The sequence below is a fragment of the Lonchura striata genome, chromosome Z (genome assembly GCF_046129695.1).
Source record: "Lonchura striata isolate bLonStr1 chromosome Z, bLonStr1.mat, whole genome shotgun sequence".
In the NCBI taxonomy this organism is placed as follows: domain Eukaryota; kingdom Metazoa; phylum Chordata; class Aves; order Passeriformes; family Estrildidae; genus Lonchura; species Lonchura striata.
The window spans coordinates 5,856,401-5,872,807 of NC_134642.1; the positions used below are offsets into that span (position 1 = coordinate 5,856,401).

The 16,407-nt window shown below is 33.6% G+C and overlaps 1 protein-coding gene across 1 annotated transcript in view; it reads left to right on the forward strand.

Moving 5' to 3' along the window:
* The window catches only part of SLC27A6 (solute carrier family 27 member 6), a 35,185-nt gene extending 22,444 nt beyond the window's left edge, over nt 1–12,741 (forward strand). Inside the window, exons 6-10 of the mRNA XM_031507392.2 lie at nt 5,971–6,061; nt 7,674–7,872; nt 8,436–8,533; nt 10,341–10,471; nt 12,565–12,741. Coding sequence (XP_031363252.1) covers nt 5,971–6,061; nt 7,674–7,872; nt 8,436–8,533; nt 10,341–10,471; nt 12,565–12,741 — 696 coding nt within the window. The remainder of the gene's footprint in view (nt 1–5,970; nt 6,062–7,673; nt 7,873–8,435; nt 8,534–10,340; nt 10,472–12,564) is intronic.
* The last annotated feature ends 3,666 nt before the right edge of the window (nt 12,742–16,407 follow it).

A 16,407-nucleotide genomic window follows, 5' to 3' on the forward strand; every position in this document is an offset into this window, starting at 1 on the left:
AACCCACTTGTACATTCAGCAGTAACACTGAGATTTTTTATAGAGTTCACAACAGTCAAAAAGGTTTTGGCTCTCTTCTGACAGTTGCCAAGTATAGTTTCAGGTCCCTACTACATCAGAGGACAAAAGAAAAAGTTGGATTTATTTTAACACTTAAGAACTCTTTATTGCTGAAATAAGGCTACAAATTTCCTATTCTGATTTACTATTCTACAAATTATAGTTAGAGATGTGTTTATATAGTATGTTTATATTGCATACTGCTATGTAAATATTTGGCATAAATGGGAATGAATAATAATTAATATATTGTAATAATTATATACAGTAGCATATGGACAGATACAAATTTAATAGTTATTTTATACCTAGGTGCAAATAAACATAATTAACTCAAACTATATCTAACCTGTATTCAGAAATGTTAAAGATAACACAATGCATATATAATCACTGTTGAGGTATTGTGACAGAGAATACTTGGTAAGATTATGAATTTTAAAAATATATATATAATCACTGTTGAGGTATTGTGACAGAGAATACTTGGTAAGATTATGAATTTTAAAAACCATAGCCCTTTGTCTACAGTCTACTGTCTTCTAGGTTACTGAAACAAGAAAAAAACCCCATTCTGTATTTCATAGCTTTGAAAATGGCAGTCATATATTTTGGGGAGGAGGATTACATGTTATTTGTATCACACATTATGACTTTCCTTCGTAGTAAATAAAGAATTTATTTCTGCTTGAAATTCACAGATGGACTTCTTCTTTTTGATCTTGTAAGGACAATCTTTTAAATGATTGGAAAGTCCCAAACAAAGTAACATATGTCCCAAGCTTTAGCTAGTAATATGAAAGATGTCTAGCCTTTTTTCAAGAAGACTGCATATTGATCATTATGTTGCTGTTTATGCCAGTTTTTGCTCTTCTTGAGATAAATAGTACTTCATGCATTGCCTAGAATTTTAAATTGAATGTGATACCTATCTATATACAAGTCCTGTTGACTTAAATGACATTTGTGCTCTGTAGGAGAGCTGATAGCAAAATGTCCCAACAAAACTTTTTAAAGTAGTAAAATCATTTTTTGGAAATACAACAGAGGCATCTTCTGATGCCATCTCAGTAGGTTTCTAGGCAGCATATGTTCCAGGGTCCTCAACTTCAATGCTCTCATCACCACAGTACAATCACTGCACAGACTGCTTTACACACTGGGGCCAGAGGAATTCTTCACCTCTCATACAGGAGCTCAGTGAGGATTCTGGAACCACTCAGAAAACACCACAAGAGCTAGTGTGCTGCTCAGAAACCACTGAGAGCTCAGGAATTTAAGCAGATCGTTCCACTGATTCTCTGTCCTACATGTCTGATGCTCTGTGGCAGGCAGTGACCACCCAGTGCTGTTGGATATCTCCAGAAGGGTCCAGAACTGCTACAGGAAATCAGAGATCTAGAATTTAGGGAGTAATAGATGAACCAGGAACCTTACAGTTGATGTTAGTTTTTGTTTCAGACCTCCCAGGTGCCTTATATTCTTACAAGATTTGGCAAGATGCATTCGAAACTTGAGTAAACTTGTTTTCACTATTGCAGAACTTTTCAGCAGATTTTTGTCATAAGTCATTAACCTTTTGGAAATACCATGTGAAGTCTACAGCAGATAAAGATTAAACTTGAAACTACCTTTATATTTATTTAATCATCTGTATTTTTAATCAAGTAGTGTGGGGATTTTGTGTGCAACACTAAATATATATTTTAATTCCATAGATGACTTCCTTTTTACCTTATTTCAGGCATTTGTTCTGGGGGTTTTTGAATACATTTTGCAGCTTGCAGATCACTGAACAATGCCTTCTGAAGTCTAGCTGCTGTTTGTTTTTCTTCAGTCTAAATTACATTCACTAGACAAGAAGGGAAAAAAACAGGAGTGCAGTCTGTTGTAGGTAGTAACCATGGCACAGTTTGTAAAGGTGAAATAGAGATAAAAATTACAGCTTTAAGACACAACCTGGGCTCTCAGAGGGAGCAAAGTAACTTTTCTACCAGTAACTGCTAAGGGCTGGGGATAAATGCTTGTGGTAAATATGTGATAAATATTAAGGTTATACAGAACACATTTGTTTTCATAAAAATATTTGAAGACATAAGGTAATAGGAAGAAACAGATGAATGTTACAGCAGTTGGCAGAAGTCACTGTATTTGAGATGTTAACTAAAAGCAGTGCTCTTGTTTGCACTTCTTCTATTTCACACTGTGTTCTTTGTATAAGAGGGATTGGTTCATGTGCTTGAAAGCCTCCCCACAGAATATGAATAAATCTTTCAATAAAGATGTTTACACAGAGTAAATGAACAGAAAAGTAGAAGCTTCTGAATAGATTTTCAGCTGGTGAAACTTAAAATGTTTTACAAAAATTACAAGGGCTTGATAAACACAGTAATATAATAAAATTACTGTTTAATCTTTACATCTGACATACATATGTGTCTAGATAATGTTATTAATCAATTATGTTATATAGGACATACATTATGTGTGTATTTATATAGATATGATATGGGAAAAATCTTGAAGACCCTCTTGAAGACCCACAGTTGTGTCTATCAGTATATAAATCTGTTATACTGAAATAAATTCTGAGTGATGACAGACAACAAAGGAGCTTGGGATTAATGAGATCCAAGGAAGCTTATAAGAAGGGCTAAAAATAACCCATGGCATGTTCACCTGAAAGCATTATGTAAAAAAAAAAAAAAAAAAAAAGAAAAAAGAGAGAGAGAAAAGAAAAAATCCAAGCTTTATTTGTAAATGTAATTTCTCATTATTTTAAACAAAGATACTCAAAGTATTATAGGCATCAAAATCTCTTGCCCAAAACTGTATAGATAAAAATCAGCTTTTAGCTGGGAGACATCATTTAAATCTTATAACAAATCTTAAATAATTTCAGCATATAAAATGGCTTTCACACAACCATTCAGAATTAGTATCATGCACTTCATGCAGTCATAGAACTTGTGGCAGAAGTCAAATTACTTAGTTTAAAAATAAACAAAGTTATTTTTAAGCAAATTTTTAAATCCTGGAAAACTGGGTTCAAAGGAAGAATACTGATGTGTAAATTGAAGCAATGGAAGCTCCTAAGTTCATTAGGCAATGAAAATTAATGTTGTTTTTTCTCCTTTGACTAATTTTGAGCTAAAATAATCTAAAGTACTACAAGTGTTTTCTCAGGTATTCTTACATGTTATGAATCAGTTTAAAAGATTTGTTTCCTGGTTTTGTTTACTTTGGCTCACAAAAGCTGTGTGGAGTACCTGTGCATCTGCTCTTTACAGCATAAATAAGGCATTTATAGTATATTTTAAAAACTGTCTCCAAAATGTGATCACACTATGCTCCAAATTTTTTTTCTTACATTTCAGTTTTTAAAGATGCTTGAAACTAAATTTAGTACATGTAATGATTTGTTTTCAAAACTGATATTCTCCAAGAGAATTAAAAAAATACTCTAGCTCTAAAACCAGTAATAAAAAGCATGTGATCTTTATATTCTGGTAAAGGTTCTCTGAGCATTCTGTGTAAGTTGAAACATTAGGAATGTCAAAATACTTTCGAAACAATATTTAAATTCACGTATTTCCAATCAATTAAAAAATGAAGATGGTGAGGGAAGCTGTTATTAGATAACCTCTAGGCAGCATTGTAGTAAACAATGTTGCACATTAACACACTTTTAGCTCACCAAATAGTGCTTTTTATTTGCTACATTTATGTTGTGCTTCAGACAATAAGATGTAGATTAAAATGATGAATGTTGCATACAGTATTCTGTGAAAATATTATGGTAATGCTTCAAAAACTCAGGTCTTTGTCCCATTAGAATGTAAATAACGAAGTGAACTAAATGTTAGTCTGTGCCCAGACTAAATACTTTTGTGTGGAGCTTTCATTTTCTAGTACTTAATATGAAAAGCAAGCTGCTTAGAATCACAGAATGATTTAGCTTGGAAAAGACTTTTGTGCAGGCACAGCAGTTTGTACTGACTATGTATAGTTTCATTATGCATATTTAATACAAAATGTAGTTCTTTCTTTATATTATGTATTTGCATTATTATTTCAGAAACCTAATGGGAATACACCTCATTAATACTCTGAAGTTGTAGGCAAAAGAAGTATACAGCATAGGATAGTTATATATAATAATAGTCTCAACAGTTCTTAGATAATCTCAGATACTGAATTACAGTTTCTCAGTGTTTATAACAAAATAATTCTTCATTCTTTCAGCACTTAAAAACTATTTTGTCAAAATACGACTCTGTATGATGCATTATTTTAAGCTATTCTAATCAGACACAAAAACAGAATAACATTTAATTTTTTTAATAATTTCAATCTTATTATTTATTGCATTTGGTCATATAAAACCTATTAAAGTAAAAAATATCAATGTAAAAAGAAAAAAAGTGAGAAAGAGTAGCATTTAAATGTACACAGCCAAAAAAAAAAAAAAAAAAAAAAAAGACCCACTCCCACTCTGTTCCTCAAGAATAATCAATTGTTTTCTAATTGAGGCAAACTTTCTGGCCCTCTAATTCTTGACTTTAGTAAATGGTTTAATCTGAGGTTAATCAAAATAATTACTCTTCACTTAAATACAATAGTGTCCCCTTCTTGAATCATTATTTTATTCTGCAGGATATAACTTTTTTCCTTTGATCAACTGTTAAAAATATCTTTTTGTTTCAGACTTAGGGTAGAAGAAAAACACAGTGCTGAACATTGAAAGGACTCAATGAACCAGTTCTGTCCATATGAGACTTTAACTGTGGGATTCATGTTGCTCTTTATTCAGATTTCTTTAAGAAAAAAGTATTTATTTACAACAGCATTTCAAATTAGGATGATGATGCAATTCTTCATCCAAGTTAGTGGCAGAAAACAGGTTTATGTTTTAACATTCTACTCTTTACTTCAGTCACTTCCATATAACCTTCCTTAAGTTATATTGCATTTCTTTATTGTGAAGAGTGCAGGTATATATTAATGTTTTATAAAATTGTTCCCCTATTGCTGAGAATTCTCAGGAGAAGATAATTACCTTGGTTTCACTAGTTATTAAAGATTGCTGATACATTTCTTTTTGAGAAGGCAACATGGAATCCCAAGCAGGGCAAATTGTCTCTCGGAATAATAAAGAGACAATTTGGACCACTGCAAACACAATTGTCCAAATAGTGTCAGGAAATGTCTCTTGAAGGTCCAGTTTGGATTCATATCACAGCAGAAAAAAAAAAGCAAAATAATAGTCACCTGTTATGTATTGAAGGAAAAAAAAAAAAAAAAAGAAAAGAAAGAAGAAGGAAAAAAAAGTATTGCAGTTGCTGGTTTTTCTAGGAGCATCTTGTCTTTTCCTTCAGTTTGCTTGGAGCCATGGAAGGATGTTCCCTTCTGCTGGTGCTCATGTCCCATCATCATACCTGAGAAAATCATCACCACCAGCCTGAGAACCCGGGCTAGTTAAGCAACAGTAAAGCTCAACAGGAAGCAGATTTTCCTTTGTGAGGCCTTTCCCTTGCCAGCTGTTTTAATTGCCAGAAGACCCCAAGAACACGTCAAATCAGCCACCACCATTAAATGTCACTTAAATATTAGAGATACTGCTTCCATTATGCTCACTCACATTGCTCTTTCACTGATGATCTAGATCCCATAACTTACTTGTAAGAAAATTAACAAAAGGACAGCTCTGTGTCTTCATTTAGAAAATTGTTTTGATGCTGATTATCTTCAGGAAATGGCATAAATTTACATACAGAGTATTTTCAGTCTTAAATGAAACTGCATTCTCCTTTCAGATGAGTGAGACTGAGGCAGGTTTCCTTATGTGTATTTGTTGCCACCAGATGTCACTGTGTAGATGAGTAACTGATCACTTCTTCCCTTTTTTAGCTTTTTTTCCCATTTGATTTAATCAAGTATGATTTCCAAAAAGATGAACCAATTAGAAATAAGCATGGTTGGTGTGAAAAAGTTAAGAAAGGTAAGTATGTATTTTAATAGGATATTACAGCCTACAGATTTTATTATTGAATTAAAAAAAATACTTCAGAGAGTTGTTTTAAGGAGCCTTGCTATTGTGTTACTGCATTTTACCAAATTAACCATTAGTCTGTGCTCTGAAATAAAGCAGTGTGATTTTTGATCTCAGATAAAACAGCATTAAACATACCAGTGCTGATATCAGAAGCACTCAGGATCCTTGGATGTATTCACAGAAGAGTAGTGTTCAAAAGTGATGCTATGGCATTATCTTTGAATTTACACATGCAACATCTGTGTTTTTTTAAAGGAGGTTAACATATGGAAGTGGTTGCCTAAGATATCTACAGGAAAGACTGGTGGATTAGAGCAAATGCTTTTAGATGAGAGATTAAGTTTTCCAACTAGGTGATGTGATTTAGCTTAATAATAAAAACCAAACAAACAATAACAACAACAACAAAAAAAAAAAAAAACCAAAAAAACCTCAAAAAACCCCAAAAAACATACCAAAACCCCAAACCCAATATGTCACCAAAAGTTGAAATTTTATAGGAATTTATCTTTAGGGATGTCACACTGACTTATGAAGGGAGCATATGCTCTAATTAGGCACTTGGTCTAATTTTTTTCCAGCTACACCACTCAGTCTTATGAAAAGTATTATCTCTGTCTATAATCTTTCTCTTACTCATGTCTTATTTCTTCAGAGCATTATGTCTGCAGTGATACTACCAGTGAACTAAATACTTCTACTATAAACACTACCAGTTTATGGGAAAAAAAGGCACGGCTCCTTTTTAAGGAGGCAGTCTTAAACTAAAAATTGTGCCTACTTATGGAAGCATTTAGATATGTTTTCATATTTATAATTCTTGTCTCTACTACAAAGTAATGGAACTCTAAAGATATATTGTTGAGAACCTTGTCCCAAAAAGGTTATTTCATACAGTTATTCCATGCCCTGCAAACTAACACCCTGGTGTTACATGCATAAGAGGATAATCCTTTCCCCTGCTCTCTCTACTTCGAGGAAAAAAAATGTGTTAAACTTCTATATTTTGCACCAAAAAGTAAATTGATTATGCTAGATCATCATCATAATGAATGTTCTTAAGAAGTCACAGAATATCCAGATATTCTGAGTTGGAAGGGATGCACAAGGATCAAGTCAAAGTCTTTAAGTGAATGGTCCCTACAGGGATTAAACCCACAAGCTTGATGTTATTAACACCAAGCTCCAGCCAAGGTAATTTCAGCATTCTCAGAACTTCTGAAAAGAGATTAAATAGGAACATAGTGCCTGGGCTGAGCACCTACTTTTGATTAACACCACTTTTTCATTAGGAAGCTGATAAAACTTGCACTTGTCATGGAAATTCAATAATACATCAATTCAATATTAACTTGAATTGTGCACTTTCAGAGGATAATAAACTACTAGTGAGCTTACAATTGATAGATGACCATTCTGGGAGAAAACTGGTGAGTCACCAGGAAGGAATATAAGTGACTGTGATTTTGCATGGACAATATTGTAAGTGATATTAATGTCAGGTACAGAAATGTCTAATGATATTTTAGGTTTATATTCTTTCAACTTCTCTGTATAGGTGAGGCTGGTCTTCTGATTTCCAAAGTCAATGCAAAGAACCCCTTCTTTGGTTATGCTGGCAATAAAAGACACACAGAAAAGAAATTACTCTGTGAGGTATTTAAGAAGGGAGATCTTTATTTTAATACTGGAGATCTCATGGTTCAAGACCATGACAATTTTCTATATTTTTGGGACAGGATTGGAGATACCTTCAGGTACAGTTATTGTTTCTTTTAATATTTCTTCATTAAAGATATATTGAATGGAATAATGTGGTTGGATTTGTTTTCAGCTGGAATTGTTCACTTTATTATAATCTTTATTGCTTATAATGATTCTGAAGTGGATGATGCAGGCTTAATTTTGTCACAAGTGTTCTATGAGTAATATTCTTGTGGAAATGAATGAACAATTTTCAGAATACTTTGTAGGAATTCCAGCTCTTTGATCATGCTTTTCAATAAGCATATAACCAGTGATGGATTTGCTATGAGCAAATGAGGAAGTCATATACCGATATGGAGAAAAATGTATCAAAGAGCAGAGATTGGTCAGTTTTGATATATTTATATACATGTAAAAAACTTGGAAACAATTGTATTGATCTTCAGTTGCCCAGTAAGGGCAATGAGTTGCAACATTGTCTTCTGGTGATCAAATTTTAATGTGACAAGTGTGAAAAAATGTGAGGTAGTGTCTGAAATGAATGGATATTCTACTAAAGATTTTTTTAAAGGACAGATATCATGGGATCAAATTATTTTTTCACACATTTTAGGTGGAAAGGGGAGAACGTTGCCACTACAGAAGTTTCTGATGTCATTGTAATGTTGGACTTCATACAAGAAGCAAATGTGTATGGTGTGTCTGTGCCAGGTAAAAGTTTGAGTTATATATTTTACTTCTTCCAGGTTCATTATTAAGCCTCATAACTCCTTCTATTTCATGTTTTAAACCTATGAATCATATTTGATTGATTCATCTCTTTAATATCTAGCTAAAATGCAGATGCAGGTAATGAAAATACAACCCAATTGTGAATAAGCCAGTGAATGATGCATTTTTTATCTGTATGCAATGAGAAGTATTTTTGAAAATCTACCATGCATACATTTGTGATAGCGACATAATCTAAATTAAAATATAAAGATTTATTCACATCTGTGAGAGAGATATAAATTCACATCTGTGTAAAATTCAGACATATGTGCCAAAATAAAATGTAAACAAGGTAATTCTAAAGTAAAAGAAAATATGTGAAGACATTTTGCTGTTTTATTTCACTTTGCTTTGTAAATTAACTGTAAACAGTTAAGTTATAAAAACAATAAGAAAGTGTAAAACAATATAAAGAGAAATATAAATTTGTAAGGAAGAAAACACACTAATTTCTTTTAATAGAATTTTTTGGTTTTTTTCATTAGATCAATGGGCTTGATTCTCATTCATGCTAAATCTTTTTTTAAAATACATGTTTGGTCTCACTGGGATGAAAATTATTTTCTATATAGGAGACAGATTGGTGCTCTGCTTTGCACCAAACTAAAACAGTGGCAAAAATGCTGTAGGCTCCAAATAAGACCCTGCTCTGCAGGAAGTAGCTGGGACATCTATCTGATGATGGGGAATACTGAATGATGTCCTGGTTTTGCTTTGCTTGTACATGTATCTTTTGCCTTTCCCTGTGAAACTGCAATTACCTTAACACTTAAGCCTTGCTTTCCTTCACTTCCCATCTCATGGCAGAAGGGATTGAGCACAAAGCTGGCTGGGTGTTTGGTTGCTGGCAAGCATAAACCCACCACAAAATGATAAAGGAGTTTAAAATGAGAGGAAGCATCACTTTCTCTCATGTGAAGCATGAACACTCATTTGAACAGTATTTTAAAGCCATAGAATATGAAACATCACAGAAGACTGTCTGAAAATCAAATTCAAAAGTATGAGAGTAATTTCCTGTACAACACTTACCTGTTTATCTACTCAGTTTATCTGACTGTCTTGATAATTGCACTTAAGGACAAAAAAATCAATTCCTTACAGATTTTGTAGCTTTAGCAAAAAATTACAACAAATTGAAACAACTATAAGGTTTTCAGAACATCTCTGCTGCTACTACTACCTTAAAGTGTTTAATTACTTACTAGGTTGAAGTCTTTAGTTAATTTTGATAGATGAAGTTCATTGATTTTACTTATTTTGTTCTTTACCAAAGACCCACAGTGCTCTCCTTCTCCAGACTAAACAATAAGGACTTTTAATTGCTCTCTCTGTTAATTCAGATCCTCAGTTTTGAGAAAATATATGAGGAAGAGAAACAGACTAAACAGAAGAAGACATAATTGGCTACTCCAGGAAAGATGCTCTTCACTCTTGTTTTCAAGAGAGGAATGTTATTGATGTTTATCCACATTTATTGATTATATCAAGTATAGGACTCAATTTAGTCTTACCCACCACACTCATTTACAGCGTTATTGCTTAATTGATCTCTTGAGTGATCTCCAAGTACATGTAATACCACATAAAATATGAATGAGATCTTGCAGCTTTACTGAAAGTCAGAATATGAATATATGACTGTTGGTTTGTTAATGCACTACGGTATTTTTTGTACAGTTTATCATTACAATGTCAACTTTATTCATGTTACAAAATTGTCATCTCACTTCCTTTTGTGCAGATCATGAAGGAAAAGCAGGAATGGCTTCTCTTATTTTAAAGCACAATGCTTCATTAGACTTGGAGCAAATGTATAAGCAAGTAGTGACCTATCTACCAAGTTATGCTTGTCCCCTTTTCTTAAGAGTCCAGGTAAGCTGCATTATTGCCTGTGTATACAAACATCTACGTAATTTAAGCACAGAGAGAACTAAGTGAATAACAAAAAGTGCTTATTCATGTATTAAATCAGTTTTAGACCAGGTCCTATTTGCTTTCTTCATTAATGGAGTCCTGGAAAAGGGATTACACAAAAAGTCAATGAATTTGCAGATTATGTTTAAATGAGAGAAACTGTACAAATGAGCAAGGAAAGAGATCATATAAAAGGATTTGGGGAGATCAGAAGCATAATCATGGTGAAAGAAAAAGGTCCAGGTTTAAAAACATGAACAATTACATCTGGAGAAAAGAATCTAAAATCCATTTTGGTCAGTGAAAATTAGAGAGAAATAGGGCTATAGGAGGAGATAGTGGGCTGTGCACAATAAAAGAAATGTTATTTTCTGTGTAACAATGACAAATATTTGGAAAGATAAAAAGCATTTGAAAAGATACTAGGTAAATTGAAAAGGTGAATGAAAAAAGTGTATTATTGTTGCCACCACAGTAATCATCAAAATCATCCTTATTTGTGCACTACTTTGCTCTAGTAATTGTCCAGTTTGGGGAAAATAGTCCCTCCCACAGAGTGTAAAAATGTAAATATAATAGAGTAGACTACATAGAGCTAGGAAAAAATGTGTGAGTATCAAAAGCACACAACATTGATAATCATGACCAATGAAGTCTGATAAGCGCTTGCATTTCTGATAAGTGTTTTGCAAACATCATGATAAAGACAAACAGAAAATTTTTCTGAGGATGTTTATTGAGGAGTACCCTAAGTTCAAGGAGCCGATGGAAAAAAATAGTCATTGTTTTAAAAGAGAAGTTATGGAAGTTGGTATCTTAGACCACCCAGGGATTAATATTGGTTCAGAATAAAGATGGGAAACAAAAAAAATCTGTGAAATACCTTGAAAGAGAAATATGTGTGTATTTATTGATCAATCTATCTCGTAAGTCCAGGAAGATACCTTGCGGCAGCATTCTGATGTGAGGAAGCAAGATCAGACTTGAGAATGTTGCAGTAGTCAGTTCATTTATTATGAGAACCTTGTCTAGATTTACTCCTGTACCGCTGTACAAAAAAAACCTTTACACTGGACGGAAAGAATTTGAATCTTGGGCATTGCATTGATATCAAATATGTGGAATTTGAATTTAAATTAAAATTTAAATACCTCCATTACAGATGCATTGCTGTTGGTACAGCTGCCATTAACCAAGAAAGGAGGTAGAGGGTGGAACTTCAAGGAAAAAAATTAAAAACATATTAAGCTTGATCTGACATATATTTTAAATGTCAGAACATTTCCTAGACCAACCAGAGCAGGTAGATAAAATCTGTAGGTGTGCCTGGAGTAGATAAAAGGGCTCTTTGACATTTTTTTTAACATAATACTTAATAATTTTTAATTCAGAGATTGTTTGCATATATAAAAAATATAATGTCAGAAGAGAAGATGATGGAGAGAGGTCATAAAGATGATGGAGTAGAAGTAGTTAGAATAGAGAAGACAGTCTTATTACAGATGCCTCACACCACTTTTCCAAGGGATGCCATAGCACTGGAGCAGTCTGAAAACAAGATGTAGGGTCAAGATCCATCTTCCCTTGGACTGGAATATGAGTGTGGCTGATTTAGTATGTGATTCTTTCAACCCCTTTTGTGAGATGACAATAGTCATAGATAGAATAAATTTCCTGAGTTTTATCATGAAGGAGTTCTTGGCAATAACAAGGTTTTACTCTCAGAAGACCCGTGGTGTGCAGCTTGCTTTCATGATGTGCCCAGTGGAGAACATTGATTGCCTTGGGCAGGCTGGGGCTCCATGCACCCACCAAATGTGAGACTAAAGAGACACTGCACAGGGATGCACAGAAACGGGCTCTGGCTTGTGCCAGCTGCGTGTCTGGCCTGGGTCTGCAGCAGCACACAAGCCCCAGCTTTTCAGCACTGTGAGAACAAACTGACTTACATCAAGTAAGACTTTGAAAAACAAATGTTAATGTCAGAAAAGGTAGCTTTTGAATAATGTATCTTTTAGTTTTTGAATAATGTGTCTTTTTCTCTACTGCAGGAAAAAATGGAAATGACGGGAACATTCAAACAGCAAAAATTTCGGCTTGTGGATGAAGGTTTTAATCCATCTACAATTACTGATCCTCTTTATTTTTTAGACAATTCTAAGAAAGCATATGTCTTGTTAACCAAAGAATTACATGAGATGATCGTATCTGGGAAAATTAAGCTTTAATTAATTGACCATGTAATAGGCTATTACAGTATAGTTTGTACAAGCTCTTGTATGAGAAAACAATGCAATTAATCACCAGTATTTATACATAATTATCCAGAATAATGTTTTTTATATTTGATATTTACATTCAGATATGTCTTTTCTTACTTGATCATTATTTTTTACTAATCACTTTTTACCTCTTGAGACAAATTTCTAAGCAAATAACCTGTAAAACATAACTGACATCTATTTTATATTAACTTTGTAATATAAATCCTGAATCTGATACTTTTTCTTAGTCCTAAATGAACATAAATGATACATGGTATGACACATGGTAGAAAAATAATCAGCATATAAAGATATTGTGTCACATGTTGTGTCTAAAGGGAGACTATATGCCACTAACATATTTTTTTCTGTAGTTTACACACTTCTGAATATGCATTTTAAGAAGTAAAACTTGACACTGGATGGAGGAAAAATACTTTCTGCAGGGGATATTTCTGATTGAATATAAGATAAAAGAAACTGAAGCAGAAGAAAGTCCTCCAAACAAACCCAATACTAACATCACTGCTGAAATTTTTTTCTATCATAATCTGTGCTCTTTCATTTGTTAAACTGGCTGTTCAGAGTGTCAGATTCTGAAGACAAAGCAAACTTTTGTGAAATGTGTAGCAGCAGATCAACAGTAGCCAGAGAAAATCTGCATGCTTAATGGGGAATATAATTTATATAACATAACAAGAATTATTGCATCACTTTATGTCATGCATATTGTGTACCAAATAGCTTCCATACTCTAGTAATGACTGCTAGAGATTATTATTTTATGAGTATAGAATATAGCTGAATTTTTAAAACACTAGACTTTATGTTCTAATAATTGCTTTTTGTAAGTTTTAAAATAAAGTATAAGATTATTTAAACCAAATACCATTCTGTCTCAGTTTGATTCAAGTCTGATTGCACAAAGTCTGTTTTCCAGCCTCTTTTGATACTTTATTTGCACAATGCTTTCTTCTAATGCAGCATAATGCCCATTTTGATCAGCCAGAAGCAGTATCAGAGAATACTGAAAGGGTGCCTTTCTCCAACAGTGGGCATCATAAGTCTGTTTTCCATCATAACAGTGGTATGAAACTAGGTTCTCATGAAAGAGTAGGATGGAACACACTTTAAAAATAATCATCTTGTGTCTTTCTACCTTACTTATCTAACAAGACATTAGAACCTGTGTCAATTTTTGAACCTTGGTTATTACTTTAACTGATTTTCTTTAAAAACCCAAACCAAGGATGTAGTGAAAAATATATAAAGATCATAATTTACTTATTTTGAACACAATATTCCTTATGGGGCTGTTAGGATAAATAAGGACGTTTACAATTTTGCAATTTACAAACCAATGAGAGCTTAAAAATACTTACAGCAACATCATGCCTTATGGTAGATGTTAATGTAAATCACATATTGGGGAATGAAAAGAGCTTCCATAAGGATGGAAGGGGGTCAACTATGATCTAGTATTTCCTGAGCAGTCCCATTTTTTCTGTTTCTTTAGGCAGTGCCCAAATGGCTGTGGGTAGATGAAATCTGGGGCAGGGATGCTTGCCACTTACTGAGACAGATGGAAGTGGCATTACCTAGTCAAGAACTGCAAATTTAAGAATGGGGTATTTATCATAAAGTTAAACCCAGCTTTCCATGTTAGAAAGAGATTTTGAGCAAAGGATTGGTTTTTGAAATCCAAACTACTTTAATTCTTACACAGGCATATGCTGAATATACTTCAGAAGTCTTTTATTGCAACAGTAAAAATTACATCCTTCCTAGGAAAACAATTATTTTCTGATTTTTTTTATTAAATATGGCCCCCTGACTTTCACAGTATCATGTTTAATCTTGTAGTAGAATACTAAGAATTTAGTGAGATCAATTGCTTAGCTTTGGTAATATATTTAGCACTTCTAAAATTTATTTAGTTTTAAAATACTTGATCCTATATATGATTAGTGAAAAGGTTTAACCACTTAAATGCAACAAATGCAAGAAATGAGAGAAGAAAAAAGAAATTAAAAAATAATAAAATTATTTTCCATTAAAAAAAAAGGAGAAACAAAACCCAAAGGTTTGTTCATGAGTGTCAGCATTTGGTCACTTCTTTTGTAGTGTATCTAAGATGAAGCAGATTGCTTCTGTGAACAGTGGTTGGGTCAGACAAAGCACCAGAGGAAGAACAACGTCTGTGTGCCACCTTCCATGCTCTGTCCACTACAGGATTGGCCAACTGGTTTTTACAAATTCTTGGGTACATTTTCAGCAGCAGTGGGACTCCTCTAACACAACAACCTTGGGAGCTTAAAGTGTTTCTTTCCCAGCTGTGAGCACTACTGAAATACAGAGTTCCAACCTCTCCCATGGTTTCCATAGTAAGTAACTAAGATAGCCTGGGCAATCTGCCTGTTTTCAAAGGTGAATAAAACAGTGCTGTTCCATGCACTACCCCAAGAAATAAGATGTCCATGACATCAAGAAAATAACACATAGGCTCTGTATTTCCTAAGGGGAAAAGAGTCTATTACTCTCAGTCCAGTAGTTTTCCGTCTTTTAGCCAGTAAGCTGGGTGCCAGCAGATGCACTGAAGCATGTTCCAGCAGAATTAATTTTCATTCCTCATGAATATCTAAGTTCTTGAATGAGCACTGCAGTTAGGCTGAATAATGATGGTGCTCATATCAGACACCACAAAGGGTCTTCCTTTCAGAATCAGAAAATACTGGGACTAACCTGTTAATTTCCTACCTTTACACAGATCAACATTTGGACTGGCTGAGGTGTGAGGGTTTGAGGGTTGCTGCAAAATGATGTCTCAGTATTTGTCTGGGAATCTTGATTTCATGTAGTATGTAGTAAAGAAGCAGATGAGAGGTGGCTGGGGTGTGGATGGAGACTTGCACTACTAACCTCATATATTAAAAATAAAAGGGAGAGAAAGAGTAAAGTAAATGAAGGTAATTATTTTTGAGATTTAATGTATATGTTTTCCCTCTGCATTTAAGGAAGGTTGATGATGCAAGAAATATTTATTAATTTTAAAAAAAAGAAGTTAGAGTTACCATTTAGAAAAGGTAAAATTCTGGAAGGGTAAACACATTCACTCTCTTGTTTTGGTGAATCTAGTAGAGTTAGTACAGTTATAGTCTGTATTAATTTAAATAAATCTTTCTCAGGATTCCCAGAAAACAGTAAAAAGCCACAAGCAGATCATGGCCTGAATCTCAATCTCCTCACCCAAGGCAGATAAATAGAGCTTTTAAAGAGAATTCACATACCCATAAGAGCCACCATAAGGAATGTATTTCAATTGACATACGCATTTCCTGCAGATGACATATAGAAAACACTTGCTACTGTTGATTTTTTAAGGAAAAAAAGAGGTAAAGGCAGGAGGAGCACTCTTTCCTGCATTTTTTTAAATCTAAAAATACTGGATGGCTGCAGGAGAAAAGACAAAAAAGTTACTCTTCTTAAAAAAATTAAAAGTTCATTTTCAGTAGTCTGTCCCCAGCTAACAATGCAAGTAGTAATTTGATGTGCATTATCACAGCAGAAATAATGACACATACCAGTATGCGTGAAACTTATTTAGCCAAGGCTAATTTCAAGCAAATAATG